The sequence below is a fragment of the Vigna umbellata genome, chromosome 9 (genome assembly GCF_029865625.1).
Source record: "Vigna umbellata cultivar VRB3 chromosome 9, Vumbellata_1.0, whole genome shotgun sequence".
Classification (NCBI taxonomy): Eukaryota; Viridiplantae; Streptophyta; class Magnoliopsida; order Fabales; family Fabaceae; genus Vigna; species Vigna umbellata.
The window spans coordinates 16803337-16822478 of NC_142173.1; the positions used below are offsets into that span (position 1 = coordinate 16803337).

A 19142-nucleotide genomic window follows, 5' to 3' on the forward strand; every position below is an offset into this window, starting at 1 on the left:
GTTATCTCTCTTTTCAAAAATAATTAATTAAAAGTATTTAAATATCATTTTAAAGGTATGAGTACTCGTGCGACCGTTCGCGTCGGCCTAGTACTCATTACCTTCTTTTTCTCGAAAATATTAAAAACATAAAAATCTCCAAAAATTAAAAACATCTGCTTTTTCAAACAAACAAACAGTCTTTCAGCTAGAACTACGTAACCCTGATTTCTCATTTTGAATGAGAATACGTAGGAGCAAGGTCAATCCTTGTCGGGCCCAAAAAACTAAAAAAATATGTTTTGTTTATTTAGAATTTTATTTTAGGGGATAATTAAACATTTTGAAAAACCACATCATATTCGTGCATTTAGTTAAAGGTACTGCCTTAGGGCAGGCGTTGTGGGGTGCTAACACCTTCCCCACGCGTAACCGACTCCCGAATCCAATCTTTGGTTTTCGTGGACCGTGCTTTATCGTTTTGAGGTTTTTCCATAGTTTTCCATAATAAACTATGGTGGCGACTCCAAATCTCTTTTTTAAAACCCGTTTCTTATTTGGATCGTCGTCCCGTCGCGATTCCGGTTGCGACAGATGGCGACTCCACTGGGGACTTTTTAGAGAGTCAAGCCATTTAATTAGATGCACGATTCTGATGTGGTTTTTCTTTATGTTTTCCTCCCCATTTTTTATTTTTGATATTTTAAATAATTGCATAAGTTGCTTGGATTGTTCTATATTGAAACCTAGGGTAGAAAACATGTTTATATCTGCCTGGGAAATCTTCTGGTTGTTTTGCAGGTGAGGGTTTGGGTATGCATTGCATTCTCCCTTCACACACGCACCTTATGCATATCATGAGTGAGGCCCTATACCCGGGTCTGAGCGCAACTTAGAATTAGAGGGGTTCTGTAGCGGTGTCACTCTGGGATGTACTTCCTGTTTGGCTATCGTGAGAACCCCAGCTAGAGTCTGTTCTCTTCATTTGTGTCTTCACACCTAGTTGATTACTCGACTGTTGTGGAGATACTATGAAGGGGGCCATAGCTCTAGTGACCATCGACCTTTAGGTTCAGGGAGCCATCTTTGTAAGGTTGCATGTACTTGACCTTCAATCTGAAGCGCTGAACCTTTATTAGGGCACAAAGGGAGATGTGTGCAGTCTTATAACCCTCATTTTTGCTTAATAAAATCCAACACCTTGTACATATCACTATGTCTTTTGATACTTTTCTTTCTTTCTTTATTTTCTTTCTTTTTCTCATGCATTTTTATGGTCTTGTCACTAGTTCTAGTCAGGAAAGTATAAATTTGTGACTAAACCTTTGAGATAAAATGGAAATTAACATGAGATCTGAAGTCAATGGGGGTTCAAGTTCAGACATTTTAAAGGAAAGGATAGCCATTGAAGTAAGGGGGGTAATATGGATGGCCTGAGAGAACTGCTGAAGAAAATTGAGACAACCCAAAAGGATGCATTCAGGAAGGGATATGGGAATTTGTTGAGCCTGTTAGAGGTGGAAGTTCAAACACCGGCCATTACTCTTTTAGCCTAGTCTTATGAACCACCATTGAGATGTTTCACTTTCTGGGATTTCCAATTGGTGCCTATGGTAGAAGAATTCGAGCAAATCTTAGATATACCTCTTGAAGGAAAAATTCCCTACAACTACCTTGAGCAGTATATTCCTATCTTGCAGTTAACGGGGATCAGGAAAGTACACCCAATGAAGTTGGAAAGCAAGTTCACAATCAAGGGCAAAGTGAGGGGCCTTCCTCAAAGATACTTATGGGAATACCTACATCGTTTGGCTTAAGAGGAAAATTGGGAGATGTTTACGGATGTACTAGCTCTTCTCCTCTATGGTGTCATGCTTTCTCCTAAATGTCAAAAACCTCGTCAATTATGCCGCTACGAACGCATTTGTGGGATATAAAGAGCGCTGTGAGAATCCAGTCAGTGCCATCCTGGATGAAGTTTATGGGACCCTTAATCGTTGTTACGAACTTAAGGGGGGAAAGATGTTATGTTGTCTACCAGTGTTGTATATGTGGTTCATTTCCCGAGACGCCTTAAATTCCCCGTACCCCACGGACTAGTTATTGCAGAGTAAACAGAAATTGAAGGAGCAAATGAATGGGTGCAGCTTTGCGCAAGCTTTTAAAGAGAACATTAATGGCGTGTCCCTTGGCAGCATAGATCGCAGATTATATATCATTGTAGGAGCTAAAAACGAGCTTGGAAGAGTCTCCAACAAATTATAGAGATGAATCAACCACAAGGCACCCAGAAACGCTCGTCACACATGCAGAAACGCTCGGCGCAAGAGTGACGCCGAGCGAACGTTCGTCCAGCTCTCTGAAGACGACGCTCGTCCTGGAGCAGAAGAGGACGCTCGTTTTGAAGACGACGCTCGTCCTGAAGCAGAAGAGGACGCTCGTTTTGAAGACGCTCGTCCAGATGACATGAGAAGAGGACGTTCGTCCAGGACTCTTAGAGAGGACGATCGTCCAGGCAGAAATGGACGCTCGTCCTGGAGCAGAAGAGGACGCTCGTTTGAAGACGACGCTCGTCCTGAAGCAGAAGAGGACGCTCGTTTTGAAGACGCTCGTCCAGATGACGTGAGAAGAGGACGTTCGTCCAGGACTCTTAGAGAGGACGATCGTCCAGGCAGAAATGGACGCTCGTCCTGGAGCAGAAGAGGACGCTCGTTTTGAAGACGACGCTCGTCCTGGAGCAGAAGATGACGCTCGTTTTGAAGACGACGCTCGTCCTTGAGCAGAAGAGGACGCTCGTTTGAAGACGACGCTCGTCCTGAAGCTGAAGAGGACGCTCGTTTTGAAGACGCTCGTCCAGATGACGTGAGAAGAGGACGTTCGTCCAGGACTCTTAGAATGGACGATCGGCCAGTAGAAGAGGACGATCGTCCAGGCAGAAATGGACGCTCGTCCTGGAGCAGAAGAGGACGCTCGTTTTGAAGACGACGCTCGTCCTTGAGCAGAAGAGGACGCTCGTTTTGAAGACGACGCTCGTCCTGAAGCAGAAGAGGACGCTCGTTTTGAAGACGCTCGTCCAGATGACGTGAGAAGAGGACGTTCGTCCAGGACTCTTAGAATGGACGATCGGCCAGTTGAAGAGGACGCTCGTCCAGTGGGATAAGAGGGCGCTCGTCCAAGATTTAGGACGTTCGTCCAAGCCAGAGAATAGGACGCTCGTCCAAATTTCAGTGAACGCTCGTCTGCTTTCGATTTTTTCCACGGGCGCAACTTTTGCTGATGTGTCTATTTAATCCAGAAATACGAAGGGCTTACGGTCTTTGGTTCTTTGGAGATGCATCTCACTTAGAGGAGAGCTTGGAAGGCTGCTAGGACTCGTGGGAACACTCCCTTTTCCCTCTTGGTTTCTTCATCTTCTTTCATGGCCATTTTATGTTGTGAGGAATGAACTTTTGCTAAGTTAAGAACGCTTGGGGCAATGTTGTTCGCTTCAAGAGAGACCCAAGATCACGGACTTTTAATAAATAGCCAATGAATCGCAAAGATGGTTAAGACAATCAAATTGTCATTCAAGTTAATTTCTCCTTACCCAAACTGTGAAAAGCAACTTCATAATGCTGAGCAGCGGATGAAAGCAGCAGTTGAGAAACTGGAAAAAGAATGTTAGCATCAAGCTAAAAAGGAGACATCCATAAAAAATGATTCAGATGAAAGAGTATGTCATTGAACAAGGACAAGTTACAAAGAATTGGAAGTGAAGTCTCTCACAGCTAGCTTCCCTTGCCGATGAAGCCATTGAAAATGTCCCTAAGTTCTCAGCTGATGCTGAGTCTGTAATGTCAATCATCAACCCGCCTAAGGAGATTGAAACATTCCTCAATTGCTGCAAGAAACTGATCAGAGAAATGAAGAATGTTATGGCTAAAGCCTGAGATGGTTGACCAGTACTTCCTACGTCTTACGTCTTGGGAACTTCTGAATGATGAACTACCCTATTGACTTTGTTTCATGTTAATTTCCAAATTACACCGGGGCAATATTTTCGCAACTTTATAATTTCCGACTAGAGTATTTGAACTACATTGTCTCTTCTTTTTCTTTTCATTTTTATTTTCTTTTCCTTAATTTGTTTCATCTAAAAAAAAAAAAAACAAAAATACATTTAAACATCCAAGGTACCCTAAAGGACTCGAACCAGTCACCAAATCTTAGAGAACCAAGGGAAAGTTCAAGAAAGGATGAAAATTGATATCAACCAATTGAAAGAACAAATGAGCTGAATCCTAGAGCTTCTGAATGTCTTACAAAGCCTTGTAGATTCGCGCGCATCATGAGCGCAACAAAGAGTTCCAAGAGCACAAACTTTCCCTCCTTATGGTCTCCCCTAGAATTACATTACACCCTTGGGAGTGGACTCGGGACAACTTTGCATTCAAAAGGCCGAAGAGAACGCAGTTGAAAGAGAAAAGAAGCTTGGGGCACTTTCATGGTCCCTACCGAGATGATTCAACCACGCCTTGTGAGTAAGACAATGACGAAGGAACCCGAGTTGAAATCTGCTCCTCGTGTCATTACGCCAATGGATGTTGAGGCTGACAGACATAAATTTGAAATGTTTTTGAAAAGTCGTGAGAGTCATAGAAGTTGGAGGAAGCCTTAAGTTTGAAAATGTTGTAAGGCTATGCTTAGTCCCAAATGTGGTGATACCTCCCAAGGTTTAAATTACCCAGAGGGACCACTTGTCTTAAGATCCATCTCATGACATATGGGAAGAAAATGGTTGTTCATGCATGCTGAAAAGTTCATAATTCATTTCTTCCAAGATAGTTTGGTTGGCGTGCCACCAAACTGGGGCACTCACCTTGAATGTTCGTGTATCCGGTCTTGGGGAAATCTGGTGGATGCTTTCTTGAGGTAGTACGAATATATCAGGGATGTGGCACCTGATAGGTTACAACGGCAGACCTTAATGAGGGAGTTCAAGTCGTTCAAAGAGTACGCCCAAGGGTGGAATGAGATTGCTGCTCAAGTAGAGTATCCTATGAGTGACACAGAAATGGTTGTCATGATCTTAAAAACTTTACAATCACCCTTCTATGAGCATATGATGAGCGGTATTTCCTCAAACTTTGCAGACTTGAGGATACTTGGAGAAAGAATTGACATTAATGTGAGGAAAAATCCAACACGATACTATCATGATGGCAAATGTTAACAAGTTCGGTCTAAGCTTGGGATAAGGAGAGAAGAAAGAGCTCAATCATATCCCACCGCTCAAATACCGTTGGCCTACCCTTTGAAACCGTTTTGAGGAAGATTGGAGACTAGACCCAAACTCAACTTCCTACCAAGCTGTCAGGTAGAAAAATGTTTGATCAAGAGAAAAGGCCTATGAGTTTCACTCCTATCCATATGACTTATGCAACATTTCTTCCAAGTCTCTGCATAAAAAGGCTTGGTCTCTACTTGTTACATGAAGCCTTTAAAGCCTCAATACCTCAAGACTCATGATACATCATACACAAAAGGTGATTACCATGGAGTGGCTATCGGTCATTCCACCAAAAATGCTGGTGGTTCAAGCGCAAAGGCAAACTTTGATTCATTCAAGATGATTAAATTGTGAAGAAAGTCAATCCAACATTGAGGCAAGGCTTGAGAATGCCTCTACAAATGCCATGAGGAAATGAAGTGGGCTTTAAGACCACACAAGAAATCATAAGTCATTGTACAAGTGAATTTGATGTTGTGGGGTGTCTTGCTACGGGGAAGTATGCTCATTGGTATCACGTCTTCATCCATGACTTTGGATGCGAGCATTCACTACAGGGTTTCTCCAAGTAGTGCTGGAAATCGAGTCCTGAGAGGGTATCAAAAAAAAAAAAAAAAAAAAAAAAAAAGAAAACAAAATTGAAAAAAAAAATGAAATAAAGTCAATCTTGAGTCACTTATCTTTCTTGCAAATCGTCAAACTTTTGTTTTTCAAAAAAAAAAAAAATAAAAAAAAAATGATGAATAATCAAAAGGAAAATTGGGATGTCAAGTTTTTCTAAGGTCAAGTGTTTAATCCAAAAAAAAATAACAATTTGACGCTTTCTCCCGAGACGTTTGTGCGCATTTTGCTTGAAAACCTTCACCCTTCACTGTTCCAAAATAAAGGATGTTCCCCAACAAACACTGTCACTGCCCTTAGTAATGATGTAAGCCTTTACACTGGGGCAGATTGGCCTGGCCAAAATTTTCCTTGCTTGCGCTAGTTGGGTGATCCCTGAACCCATTGAGACAAATAAAAGAATTTTCAAAAGGAGAATAAGTCCACTAGATTGAAAACCCAAAAGGGCGGTCTAGAAAGAAAAGGAAAGAGAAAAATCACTCATGTTGAGGTCATCTAGTCGTAGAATTAATCTTTTGAAAAGAAAGCAATCAGAATTTGAAATGATGTGTGGCCATTTTTTCTTTACCAAAAAAAAAAAAAAAAAAAAAAAAACAAAATATATCCATTGTCACCCTGTTTTGAGCCAAAAATAAATCCTTTTTCAAAAATTATTCCCAAGCAAGGGTTGTCATCAGTATGAGTCAACTTAGGAAGCAGTTGAAGAGCACTCAATGATCAAACGGAAGAATCCTTCAAAATGGTAAACAAAAAAAAAAAAAAAAAAAAAGAACAAAAAATCACAAAGTGATGATCAAAAAATAAAAAATGGAGTTCAAGAAAAGCAAAGTGCTCAAAAGGTCAAAAAGTTGACACAATGTCAGATGATAACCCTTGCTTCAAAAAAAATGTATCCGACAAACATTCATTTGGGCCTTTATACCCCTTCCTTTCAATACCTTCTAGCCCTAGCCACATTACAAGCCTAATAAAGTCCACGCAGATTGAATAATGTTTGCTCAAATTTTCATAAAACTTAATTTTGCGATAAGACAAAATGACTTGAAATGTGTCCAAAAAAAAAACAAACAAAAAAAAAAAAAAAAAACAAAACAAAAACTTTGAAAATGAAAAAAAAAAAAATAATGTCTCAGGAAGAAGGGATCTCTTTGCCAACTAAGCAAAAGCATGCAAAAGAAAATCAGACCAATTGGGGTCATCCTTTTAGCTTATTCTTTTCATGCCCACTACCTCTTCTAGGTAAGAACCCATACCCGAAAAATTGGGGCAGATTTGTGAACCTCACACGAATTCTTCGCCAAACAACTCATTGACACATAATCCCAGACTGGAACAGCTTTGCGGGTCTCACCTGAACTATCAAAGATCCATACCCCATGCTCATTTTCCCAAACACCAAACTGGGGCAGCTTTTGGGTGTCTCGTTTCCTTTAAGCAATGTATAAGGAATGATGTGCTTATGTGGCTGTCCCAGACTTCTCCAAACCATTCTAAATAGCTCTCATCCTTCACTTGCCAGTAAATTCAAGCATGTGTGCGTCGACGTCTCGAAAGAAAATTTCAAAATGTAATCATATCAAACATTAGACCTCGAATGTATGACATTCCTCAATTTCACAAAACACTGAAAATAAAGATCAGTTTGATGATGATTGCAAGTAAGATGAATGACTTAAGAAAAAAAAAAAAAAAAAAAAAAAAAAAAAAAAAGATGAAACACAAAACAAAGCAAAGGTTTTCCATATGTGTGCATACATCAAAAGAAATTCTTTCAGATCAAAACCCTCTTCATTCATATGAATGGTTGTCAAATCCTTCTTCAAAAATACAAAAAGAATAACATTATGGTTTTCTCTTTCAAGTCATGTTGTTTCATGTTGATCATTGTTTTTTCTCTCATTTTAGGGTTGACACCCACATCTTTACACTCTATTCACCGCCTTTAAGTTAGTGTTTCAACATTCTACCATGGTCTTTATACTTTGTTTCTCTTATCCTCATATTAGGACCTTCTCTTTGGAAATGGTCACTGATACCTTTTCAAAAATCAAAATTTTGTCAAAAAAAAAAAAAAACCATTTCACAAAACTACAAGTTTCAAGAATTTCCAAATCCTAAAGCCCAGTTTTCACACTGGCCCACAAGCCCAGTTTCCACACTGGCCCAAAAGCCCAGTTTTCACACTGGCCCACAAGCCCAGTTTCCACACTGGCCCAAAAGCCCAGTTTTCACACTGGCCCACAAGCCCAGTTTCCACACTGGCCCAAAAGCCCAATTTTCACATTGACCCACAAGCCCAGTTTTCACACTGGCCCACAAGCCCAGTTTCCACACTGGCCCAAAAGCCCAGTTTTCACACTGGCCCACAAGCCCAGTTTCCACACTGGCCCAAAAGCCCAGTTTTCACACTGGCCCAAAAGCCCAATTTTCACATTGGCCCCCAAGCCCAGTTTTCACACTGGCCCTCAAAGCCCAGTTTCCACACTGGCCCCCAAAGCCCAGTTTTCACACTGGCCCCCAAGCCCAGTTCTACACTGGCCCCCAAAGCCCAGTTTTCATACTAGCCCCCATAAGCCCAGTTTTGCATGGCACCCTAAACACAAGTTTTTCTTTTTGTAACGGCCCTCTGCTTGGCAATGGTCGGATTTAAATTTCTGTTCTGTGAGTTTGGCCCTCTGCGAGGCAATGGTCAAATCCAGGTTTTAGTTTTCTGTTATCGACCCTCTGCATGGCAATGGTCGGATTTTAAATTCCTGTTCTGTGAGTTTGGCCCTCTGCGAGGCAATGGTCAAATCCAGGTTTTAGTTTTCTGTTATCGACCCTCTGCATGGCAATGGTCGGATTTAAATTTCTGTTCTGTGAGTTTGGCCCTCTGCGAGGCAATGGTCAAATCCAGGTTTTAATTTTCTGTTATCGACCCTCTACATGGCAATGGTCGGATTTAAATTTCTGTTCTGTGAGTTTGGCCCTCTGCGAGGCAATGGTCAAATCCAGGTTTTAATTTTCTGTTATCGACCCTCTGCATGGCAATGGTCGGATTTAAATTTCTGTTCTGTGAGTTTGGCCCTCTGCGAGGCAATGGTCAAATCCAAGTTTTAGTTTTTGTTACTGATACTTTACTTGACATTGGTCGTTTGGTATCGTGATTTGAATTATTTTGTTCGTTTTCTGTCATGATTGAAACCCGGACAAAATTTGTGTTTTTATCTTTACTTAGCTTTACTTAAATAATACGAAAAGATTAAATTTTCATATTATTTAGTAATATCTAAGTAAAGAGGGGCAGCTGTCAACACTCAATTTTGTCCGGGTTGTAAAAAATTCTATTTTTATTGGTTATTTATTATTTTCCTTTTTATTATTTTACCTTTTTGTTTTATTCTATTTTTATGTATTTAGATTTTTTGTTTTTAATTCAATTTCTATTTTTCTTATCTTCAATTTGTTTTAATAGAGTTAATTAATCAAAATAATTAAAAAATTGAAAAATAAAATTAAAACTGAAAACAATTAAAAAATAAAATAAAAATTAAAAAAAAGGGGAAATAGAAAAAGAGAAAAAACGTGGGAAAGGGGTATGCGAGAGGGGCGTGTTGGAGGGGGGGGACCAGGTAGTTAGAAGGGGATTTTGTCAAGATTTTGGGGAGCAGAATTTTGGTTGGACCAGAGAGAGAAAAAGGGGAGAGGTGAGCACACGAGGAGGGATCATCTCCAATACCTGCCATCATCTCCACCCCCCTGCTACAACTCCCATTGACCATCATTCACACACCCGTAAATCCAACCTTTGACTCCTCACCCGTAACGATCCCAACCACACTTCCTTTTTACTCCAAGTTCCTCACTTCCAACACCCATCATGCATCATTGGCCACACGCCACAACTCTCAACTCCTCTATTTTATCGGATAGAGAAACACCTTCCTCTTCTTCAACAATTGGAAAAACAAGGAAGAATTCACTCACTTCATAACCCTTACCGTGCTTCCTATCACCATTACAACACACCTCATTCCCAAACAAAACAAGTACAAAACAAATCACAGAGAGAGACGAAGAGGGAGCTACCGCTCGTGGCCTCCAAGCTCCGAAACATCCAATCCACCGATCCCCTCGCCAGCCACCGTGAGCCGCTCCTTGTCGCGCCCTTCTACGAGTTCTTACTTTCGGCCAGGCCTTCCCACCTATCATTTTTCTCGGCGACCACTGCTTCTTCCCCAAATACGCTCACGCGACTGGACCAGCTCTGAATCCTCAGTTTACAGAACAACTTGCTCACAGAAACCATCCCTGCATCAACGGCAGTAGACCTCGTCGGTGTCGGAGAGAACGTGTCCCGGGAGCAGCGGCGTTAGCTCGACGGACGGCTGTCGCCACGCGGAAAGAGAAGGAATTGATGGACTGGAGTTTGGGCTGACGCTGACTCCGGCGGTGCGCGTGGTTACCAGCAACGCCACGAAGGCGGTTCACGGTGGTCTGGTTCGAAGAAGCTTGGCGCGGCAACCAGTGGGGTCTGTGGCGGCGATCAGCGCACTGGTGGCGTCCTGGTTTGCGGCTGGCGGCGGCCGATTTGGCGGAGGCGGCAGTGTGTGTGCGGAGGCGACGCCCCTTCATCGGAGTTCCTGGCTGGGAAAAGAGAGATTTGGTTTCGTAGTTGGCAAATGGAAAATGGAAGAATGAAGAAGGTGTGAGCAGACCCCTAATGGGATTCTGAATAAAGAGTCTTTGGACCTAGCTATTGGGCCGCGTCCTTTTCCTCCTGCCACACGCACAATTCCATTCACACTCCATTTTCGTTCAGGTTTAAGCCCATTCCGTGCAAACAAAAATAAAAAAAAAGGAAGAAAGAAGAATTGGGCCTGTGCACACTATTTCGGGATGCACCTCCAGTTTCATCCTTGCACCCCTGACAGATACAAAGTTGGAGAAAAAGGTTTTGGCCCAAACTAAAGAGCCTCAACTTTACGTCGCACCTCTGGTTTTTAATCTCTACACCCCTATTTTTGTTGGGTTGTTTCCCTTGGTTCATTTTTATGCTTTTGTTTCTTTATTTTTATTAGTATTTGTTTGGTTATTAGTTTTTACTGTATGTAACCCCTTGTATGATAACCCCACTCCTAGATCTTGTCTTTTATTTTCATTTTAGTTTATTTGCTGCACTTTAAACACGAAAATGACGATAATAAAAATAATAATAAACAAATTACAAAAATATTTTAAAGGTTTAAGCACACGTGTGACCGCTCGCGTCGTCCTTGTGCTAAAAACCTTTTCTTCTTTTCTTAAATAAAATTTCAAAAATACGTTTTAAAGGTTTAAGCACACGTGTGACCGCTCGCGTCGTCCTTGTGCTAAAAACCTCTTCTTCTTCCTTAAATAAATTTACAAAAATATGTTTTAAAGGTTTAAGCACACGTGCGACCGCTCGCGTAGGCCTTGTGCTGAAAATCTTTTCTTTTTCTTATAAAATTATTATAAAAATATTTTAAAGGTTTAAGCGCACGTGTGACCGCTCGCGTCGTCCTTGTGCTAAAAACCTTTTTCTTCTTAAATAAAATTTCAAAAATATGTTTTGAAGGTTGAACACTCGTGTGATCGCTCGCATCATCCTAGTGTTCAATACCTTTCTCTCTTATTTATGTAATATTAAACGAGGGTAGGAGTGCTCGTGCGATCGTCCGCATCAGCCTAGCACTCAATACTCTCAAATCTTCCTAAATAAGTAAATAACGGTATGAGTGCTCGTGCGATCGTCCGCATCAGCCTAGCACTCAATACTCTCAAGTCTTCCTAAATAAGTAAATAACGGTATGAGTGCTCGTGTGATCGTTCGCATCGGCCTAATGCTTAATATCGTTATCTCTCTTTTCAAAAATAATTAATTAAAAGTATTTAAATATCATTTTAAAGGTATGAGTACTCGTGCGACCGTTCGCGTCGGCCTAGTACTCATTACCTTCTTTTTCTCGAAAATATTAAAAACATAAAAATCTCCAAAAATTAAAAACATCTGCTTTTTCAAACAAACAAACAGTCTTTCAGCTAGAACTACGTAACCCTGATTTCTCATTTTGAATGAGAATACGTAGGAGCAAGGTCAATCCTTGTCGGGCCCAAAAAACTAAAAAAATATGTTTTGTTTATTTAGAATTTTATTTTAGGGGATAATTAAACATTTTGAAAAACCACATCATATTCGTGCATTTAGTTAAAGGTACTGCCTTAGGGCAGGCGTTGTGGGGTGCTAACACCTTCCCCACGCGTAACCGACTCCCGAATCCAATCTTTGGTTTTCGTGGACCGTGCTTTATCGTTTTGAGGTTTTTCCATAGTTTTCCATAATAAACTATGGTGGCGACTCCAAATCTCTTTTTTAAAACCCGTTTCTTATTTGGATCGTCGTCCCGTCGCGATTCCGGTTGCGACAGGGGCGATACAAGAATGAGGAAGGGTGGTCTACATAAAAGATGTGACATTTGTAGGCAAATGGGTCACAATAGGACTTCTTGCCAAATGAACCAAACACAACAAAGTAAGCCAACAAATGAACCAATCCTGGCATTAGCAAACGAGGGTGAAGCATAGGAGGAGATTAATTAATCTTTATCATACTGCAGTGAACCATTGTAAAAGAGGATGAAGCATATTTCAAAACTTTAATATTTTGTCTTGTGAACCATTTACAATTCTGAAGACTTTTGTAACCTTTGTGACTTATTGTATTGAATGCAATGGTATTTTGAGCCTTACTCATGTGAACCATTTACAATTTCAGCACTTTAATATTTACTCGTGTGGACCCTTTGTTAGGAGTTGAGGGGGTCCGAACGGTATGGGGGGGGGGTCCGAACGGAAGGTTATGGGGGTCCGAATGGTATCTATAATAATACCGAACGGAGGTGGTAAGGGAGAGAGAGAAGGACCGAACGGTAGGGTGTTGTTAAATTATCTTGATTGGAAGAGACGCCATATGTTAGATTAAGTTTAATATGGATACTTCATTCACATGCTGTATATTTGGAGAAAAGACAAATTCTCATTCAACAAAGTTTTCAGATTAAAGAGAACAATTTTCATTCACTCTTATCAATACATTTGTTCTCATCTCATACACTTTCATCCCATTCTCAGCAACTTGAAACTAAAATCATCTCTATGACACATAAAACACAAACCAACAATATGAACAACTTCATCCACTTTTGAACAATTAACCGTGATTTCTGTATCTTAACTAGCATTTTCCTAGTACTCTCCATTTCTTCACTGTTGACCAAAGTTTCTTTGTTCCCTTCGCTCTTCACGTAACTACCACTTTCGTCACTTCTAACATCTGTGCACCATTTGAAGAAGTTGCAACCAGCGTCTTCAACACCATTATGCAAACACAACTGTCAATTACAATGTTGTGTTCTCATAAACACTACCACTAATTAATTAGGTTCAATCTAACATACCTTATACTTGGAGCATCCCCAAAATTGCTTGCCTCGATTCTTCATAGTTTTGGCAGTTCTCATCACAGATCTCTGTCCACAGTAGCAAATCGGTGAAGAAACTATAGGGTTTTCCTTCCGCCTGCATGTCGACGAAGAGCAAGAGTACTCTTTCGACATCCTCTTCCAAGAAGAACGACTACAACCTTGATCACCACCAGACCAGCCCCCCTCGCAAATAATACTGAACCAACACCCTTCGAAGAAGAACGAGTACAAAGACCCTTTTCGCACCCTTTTCAATTAGGGATTTTGAGCTTCAGCTGAGGGATTTAATGAAATCCAAACAAACTTTATGTCTCACATGCTTCTGAAACTAAAAAATAATTTAACTCCACCTAGTAAACTATTTATGTGCCACATGTTTTCAAATACCACCTCACCTAGCCACCAATTTAGACGCCGTTCAGAGAATTTAACGGCACAAACTTTATTGTTTCAAATTTTCAAAATTAGGACCAAATTGAGCTACTTCAAAAATACAGGGACCTATTTGACGCAAAACTGCACAAATAGAGACCTCAGAATCAATTAAACCTTAAATTAAAAGTCACTTACTGTAGCATTAGTGGTAATAATTAAATTAATTAGTTTTTATAAATGAACAGTCCTTCACCTAACAGTTTTGGTCCAATTAATTTAGACTTGTGAGTATGGAACGGAAGGAATAGCAGTCATCTAAAATCCTTCTATTTCTACTTTCCTGGTCTGAATCTGCATACCAAAAAATGAGAAACTATCAGCAGTTTGTTTGGCCTCAGATCTTGTGTTTGATGTTACTGAGTTTTGAATATGAAGTTGAAACAAAGTCCACCATTGAAGCATGCAATTCCTCAGACTCATGCCCCTCTCTCCTCTCTTATTTCTTGCCATGGGACTCCAAAGTATCAGAAATCGCGACTCGTTTCCACGTAAACGCCTCTGATATCTTGGCGTCGAACTCTCTCTTCCCCATAACATCATCAAGTGCACACCAAATCCTGAGGGCCAAAACGTTTGTCAAAATACCCATCTTCTGCTCTTGTGTGGATGGCATCCGAAGGTCCATGTCAACCATTTACACTGTTCGTGCAGCAGACACAGCTGCGTCCATATCAGAAGGTTATGGTGGGTTGGTCAGTGGTGAACAAATCAAGATTCTGAACAGCATCAATGGCAGCAACCCCTTGAGGAATGGAGGCACCCTTGTTATTCCACTGCCATGCACATGTTTTAACAACGTTAACAATGGGGGAACCGCTGTTTACATGTCATATGTTGTGCAGATAAGAGAGAGCCTGAGCAGCATAGCAGCGAAGTTTGGTACAACTATTTCGGACTTGAAAGCTGTCAATGGCTTTTCGGAACCTACAGTAGATCCTGGAGACATTATATCTCTTCCCATTGCAGGTTCCTATCCACTTCTCACAAAACCTCTAAATTCGAAACCATAGCCTTACACATCTTAATGTACAATCAGTTTAAAATGTCTCTTGAAATCATTTTTTACATCAAAAAGGTTTTGAATTATGTAATTTGGTAGGTGCTTTTAACTAATGAATTATAACTTAAGTCATTATTTTTGGATTAAAAGAATTTTTGTATAAAGTTATTTTTTACTTTAAGATCAATTTGAAAGTCATTTTCATCTTTCGAATTACACATTTTAAAAGTTACTTTTTCATGAAAAAAAATTATAAAAAAACTTTCAAATTTGTAAATATTTCTATGTTTTCAAATTATATAATCCGGAAATCATTATTTATTGAGGATTAATATGTGATATGTTACTTCCTTCTTGTAAGAGGTAAAAAAAGTAAAACTTGATTAAGACACAATTAGATATCAGAAAAGGACAGAAAGAACCAACAACTACAGCGAAAAAGAAAATGGTAAAATAATGAGAATATTTTTGTCTTTTATGCAAAAAGAAACCAGGAAAAGAAAAAAGAAAACCTTTTCTCTCTTCAATATATTTGAGGAAAAAAAAATATACACATATATTATATAAATAACAACTTTATACCAAATGAAAATAAAGCTAGCTACTTTGTGTCATTTTAAAAGGATATTAAATAACATTAAAACTACTGGTATTCCTAAGGCCCAATAATACGACAGTTTGAGACATTTTCATAACAATGCCATTGACATGTTTTAACTCTTTTTTATATTATATATAGGAAAATATTTTCTTACACTAGATGCTTCCACTTCTAAGGATATTTTAGTCATTGAAAAATTATTTTTTGTATTTATAAAGAAAGATAAAGGTTGAAAAATAAAGTAATAAATATAAAGTGTGTAAAAATCTATTGTGTCAAAATAATACTACCCTTATATATATACAACGTCATTTAAAAATAAATTAGTTTTCCTTTTAGCTTCACTTGGGTATAATTTACCAATGATAAGAAATATATTAAAAAGGTGTATTGTAGTAAAAATTGGTAACACTAATTTTCTTATTATGTAGTAAAATGAAATTAACCAAATTATTCCTCTTGCTAAAAGAAGACACGTATTAAACGGCACCGATTTTATCTATTCATTCACGTAGGTTTTACTAAATTCTTCATAAAACTTAGGATTCTGTGAGTGTGTGTGTTAGGAATGTTTTCTTAGTCATTAATATTCTGTAGACAATTGTACTGTCTTTTGCAGCATGTTCATCAGCAACCTTGAAATGGTACGATGAGAGTATGATAGTCCCAAATGGCTCATATACATTAACTGCCAGCAACTGCATCAAATGCAGTTGCCAACCAATGGATATTACGTAAGATCTATTATATACACTCAATCTTGCTAAAAATTCAAATTTTAGTTTTAGTCTGAATTTAGTATTTCAATCAATTTTGGCAGGATGCGATGCGTTCCTTCTGGGCTAGCTGTTCCCTGCTATAACTTACGTTGCAAACAATCCAATCTTATTATTGGCAGTGAATGTGTGGAGCATTCAGAAACAGCTTGCAATCTGATCCAATGTGTTTACCGTGGCCACAGGGGTGGAAAAATTCTGAGTAGGTAAGCAAATTGAATGCTCATAACAACTGAATATTAATTTCAACTACAGTATTATTCGATTTGCTTGCCTTAAAGAATGAATTGTGGCAAAACTTTAAAATGGGGTTTTAATTTCTGTTAAACCCTGTTAGCATTTTAACAAATATATGGTATGCTCTTTTTGCAGTATGAAGAACTCTTCTTACCTCCAGTGCCCTGGTAATTATCTCTATATTATACCAAAGCAAGATATGCACAAGTTTCAGATTGCTGATTTGGTTTTCAGTCTAATATCTTCGTTTTATGCAGATAATGTCTGTCATAGACGAGCATCATGTTGGTCTTTCTCATCATCTGAAGACCCATTTGGTATGTCTCCGAAGACATCCTCCTCCTTGCCATTGCCAGTTTCTAAAGCTTCTCAAAAGACCAGTGCCTTCAATGGAAGGCTTGCTCGATTTTTAATCAATCTGCTGCAAATATTCTTATTTTTAAAGTTTATCCTTTATTTTCTGATTTGAGCACATCTTGTATTCAATTCTACCTTACCCTTGTATAAGAAAAGAAAGATTTCACTGGTTTTTTGGGTGTACAAAGCCATTGTTTTTACTGTGTTTTTTTTCATCCTTGATAAACTTTGTCGCTTTGTTTGGTTTGGGGACTTACTTGAGAACATTTTTCTGCTCATTTGATATAGCAAAATTCCGTTTATTGTTCTTGAAGAACTGCAAGTGGAGCAACTAGTCAGTTGTCATTATCACTGTCCCTCGTTAGAAGCTACATATATCACAGGTAACATTTCTAGAGCTAAGTTTTTGCAAATTTGAACTTATTCGAATTAATATCTGGGAGGTAATTAAGAAGCTCAAAATTATTCCGAAAATTCGTTATTAAATGCATGCATTTCTGACAGTTTATTGAAAAACCTTCACAAATAACCTGGTTTAATAGATTCTGAAACAATGCTCCATTTCCGAATTTGGTTATACATTCAGTTTTAGCCTTCCTTTCCATAAAAGGTGTAGATGACAAGATTATTAGTAGTAGTAAAAGAATTTCAAGGCAAAAACGCTGACATTGATGAGCAAAACGATATCTTCTCAGTTATGTCTATTTTTACCAATTAGCAGCGACATGTTTTTGCACGAATACCTTTCCTCCAGTTTCTGCGAACAATATCTGATCGATCAGTTCCATTCATGTTGACGTTGAATGAAAACAGGTGCCATAAAATAACTTTCTATCATTGTTCCATCAATTATCAAGATTTTGAAAAACCGCAATCACACATTGAAATTAACGTTATACTGAAATTCCTCGATATTTCAGCCTTTTATCCACACATGCCACGCGTTATTATAATACTGTACAACATAAAGTTTGTTTTGTACATGCTTGTGTCCCCCCACTTTCCCCAGTTAACTTAATTACATGATAGAATAGAGTGTATGTGAATGTTAATGTCAGAGTGTGCTTAAGATTGGAATTCGAACCATGATCTGTCTTTTCGTGAAAACTAGTCCATTCTATAACACTAAACTTCCATTGGTTGTAATTTATGGCCTCGGTATGAAGAAAATTTACTGGCCCCAGAAAAATATATATAATTCTAAGGTGAACTGTTCTTTGGACTGATTCTTAAAATGTCAACACTCGGCCTTCAAATATCTGTTACATCAAAATTGGCCTTTCTTGCAGTGAAGTTAAGAAGATTACTTACTCAAATAAAACTGCTTGGTAAAATTGACAATATAATTAAACTAACCATAGTTTAAATTTGAACTTGGTAGATAAGATATCAGTTTCTCCACTGGTGGGATCAGGTTATACAGTAATCTCTCTTCCTATACATAAGATTAGTGTTTACATTTGAAACAGAGAAAAAAATGATTAGACATGACAAATTAAAATTAATGGGTTTGTTGCTGAAAAAAAGGTCTGTCACTGATGTAAGACAAGTGGGAACAAGCAAGACAGAGTTCCTTGTTACTAAATTTGACTATATGTTTACAAACCATGCTTTAATTTATGGTTTAGATTTTCTGAAGCAGAAGTAGCAGCTCTAAAACTAAAAGTTAGTACAAAAATTAGTAACCAGAATGACAGATAAATTATTCAGACACCACTCAGCTTCTCTAATGGTTGTAAATGCACTGTGACTAAGACAAGAAATGGGTAGAAGGCAACCTCTGGTGAGGAGAAAGCAACATCGAGGTGGGGACCACAAATTGAAAATTTAATGTTCTACCAGGAATTATTGAATTATAAAAGCAAGACAACAAAAAGGGTCACGATCAAATTTTAATACAAAACTCACACTAACCCCAGTAGAGTAGTAGACCCAAAACCAAATGGGTCCATGAGAAATCCCATAATCAGAAAGGGAACCAATGGGAATTCAGAGAACAAGATGAACATCAAATCTCCAGCCAATAAACACTGGGATGAGGCCAGATGGTAGGGCCAAAATCCCCCACTAGTAAATTACCAAAAGTGCATGGCCAGAGAGGGAGAGCACCCTATCGAGTAAGAGAAAGTTTGATGTAACATGGTTAACAGATAATTTGTCTTTTAATCATTTGATGAGAAGTTTAATCTTTAAGTTTGTATATATATACAGGAACATTTATAAGAAAGATAACCTTTTTTCTAAAAAAAAACCAGTCTCTTAAATAAATCCTTCTACATTAAAAGACTGCGTTTTTTTTCTAAAATACCTCAGACAAAACGAAAATAGACAGACCCCACTGCCACACCACGCTGTCAAGTCTGAACACACACTAACAATAATT

General features: G+C 38.8%; 1 protein-coding gene across 3 annotated transcripts; it reads left to right on the top strand.

The window, feature by feature from the left end:
• The first annotated feature begins 14039 nt into the window (after positions 1-14039).
• LOC148192735 (lysM domain-containing GPI-anchored protein 3-like) lies at positions 14040-19029 on the top strand. 3 transcript variants are annotated; one of them, XM_088098710.1, is made up of 6 exons: positions 14040-14754; positions 16009-16123; positions 16210-16371; positions 16538-16569; positions 16660-16719; positions 17048-19029. In XM_088098710.1, exons 1-6 carry the CDS (start codon positions 14094-14096, stop codon positions 17092-17094), a joined length of 1077 nt encoding a protein of 358 aa, XP_087954836.1. In that variant the 5' UTR covers positions 14040-14093; the 3' UTR covers positions 17095-19029. The 3 variants fall into 3 exon arrangements, with proteins under 3 accessions (XP_087954836.1, XP_087954837.1, XP_087954835.1); XM_088098711.1 differs by lacking the exon at positions 17048-19029 and having other exon boundaries at positions 14040-14788; positions 15986-16123; positions 16660-17028; XM_088098709.1 differs by lacking the exon at positions 17048-19029 and having other exon boundaries at positions 16660-17028.
• Positions 19030-19142: the final 113 nt, after the last annotated feature.

What these genes read in the sequence shown, in the direction of transcription:
- LOC148192735 (XM_088098711.1), top strand. Translation starts at nt 14,094, where the DNA reads ATGAGAAACTATCAGCAGTTTGTTTGGCCTCAGATCTTGTGTTTGATG. An exon ending in GGTGGAAAAATTCTGAGTAG is followed by an intron (nt 16,372 to 16,537) that starts GTAAGCAAATTG and finishes CTCTTTTTGCAG; the next exon opens with TATGAAGAACTCTTCTTACC. An exon ending in TTCTTACCTCCAGTGCCCTG is followed by an intron (nt 16,570 to 16,659) that starts GTAATTATCTCT and finishes CGTTTTATGCAG; the next exon opens with ATAATGTCTGTCATAGACGA.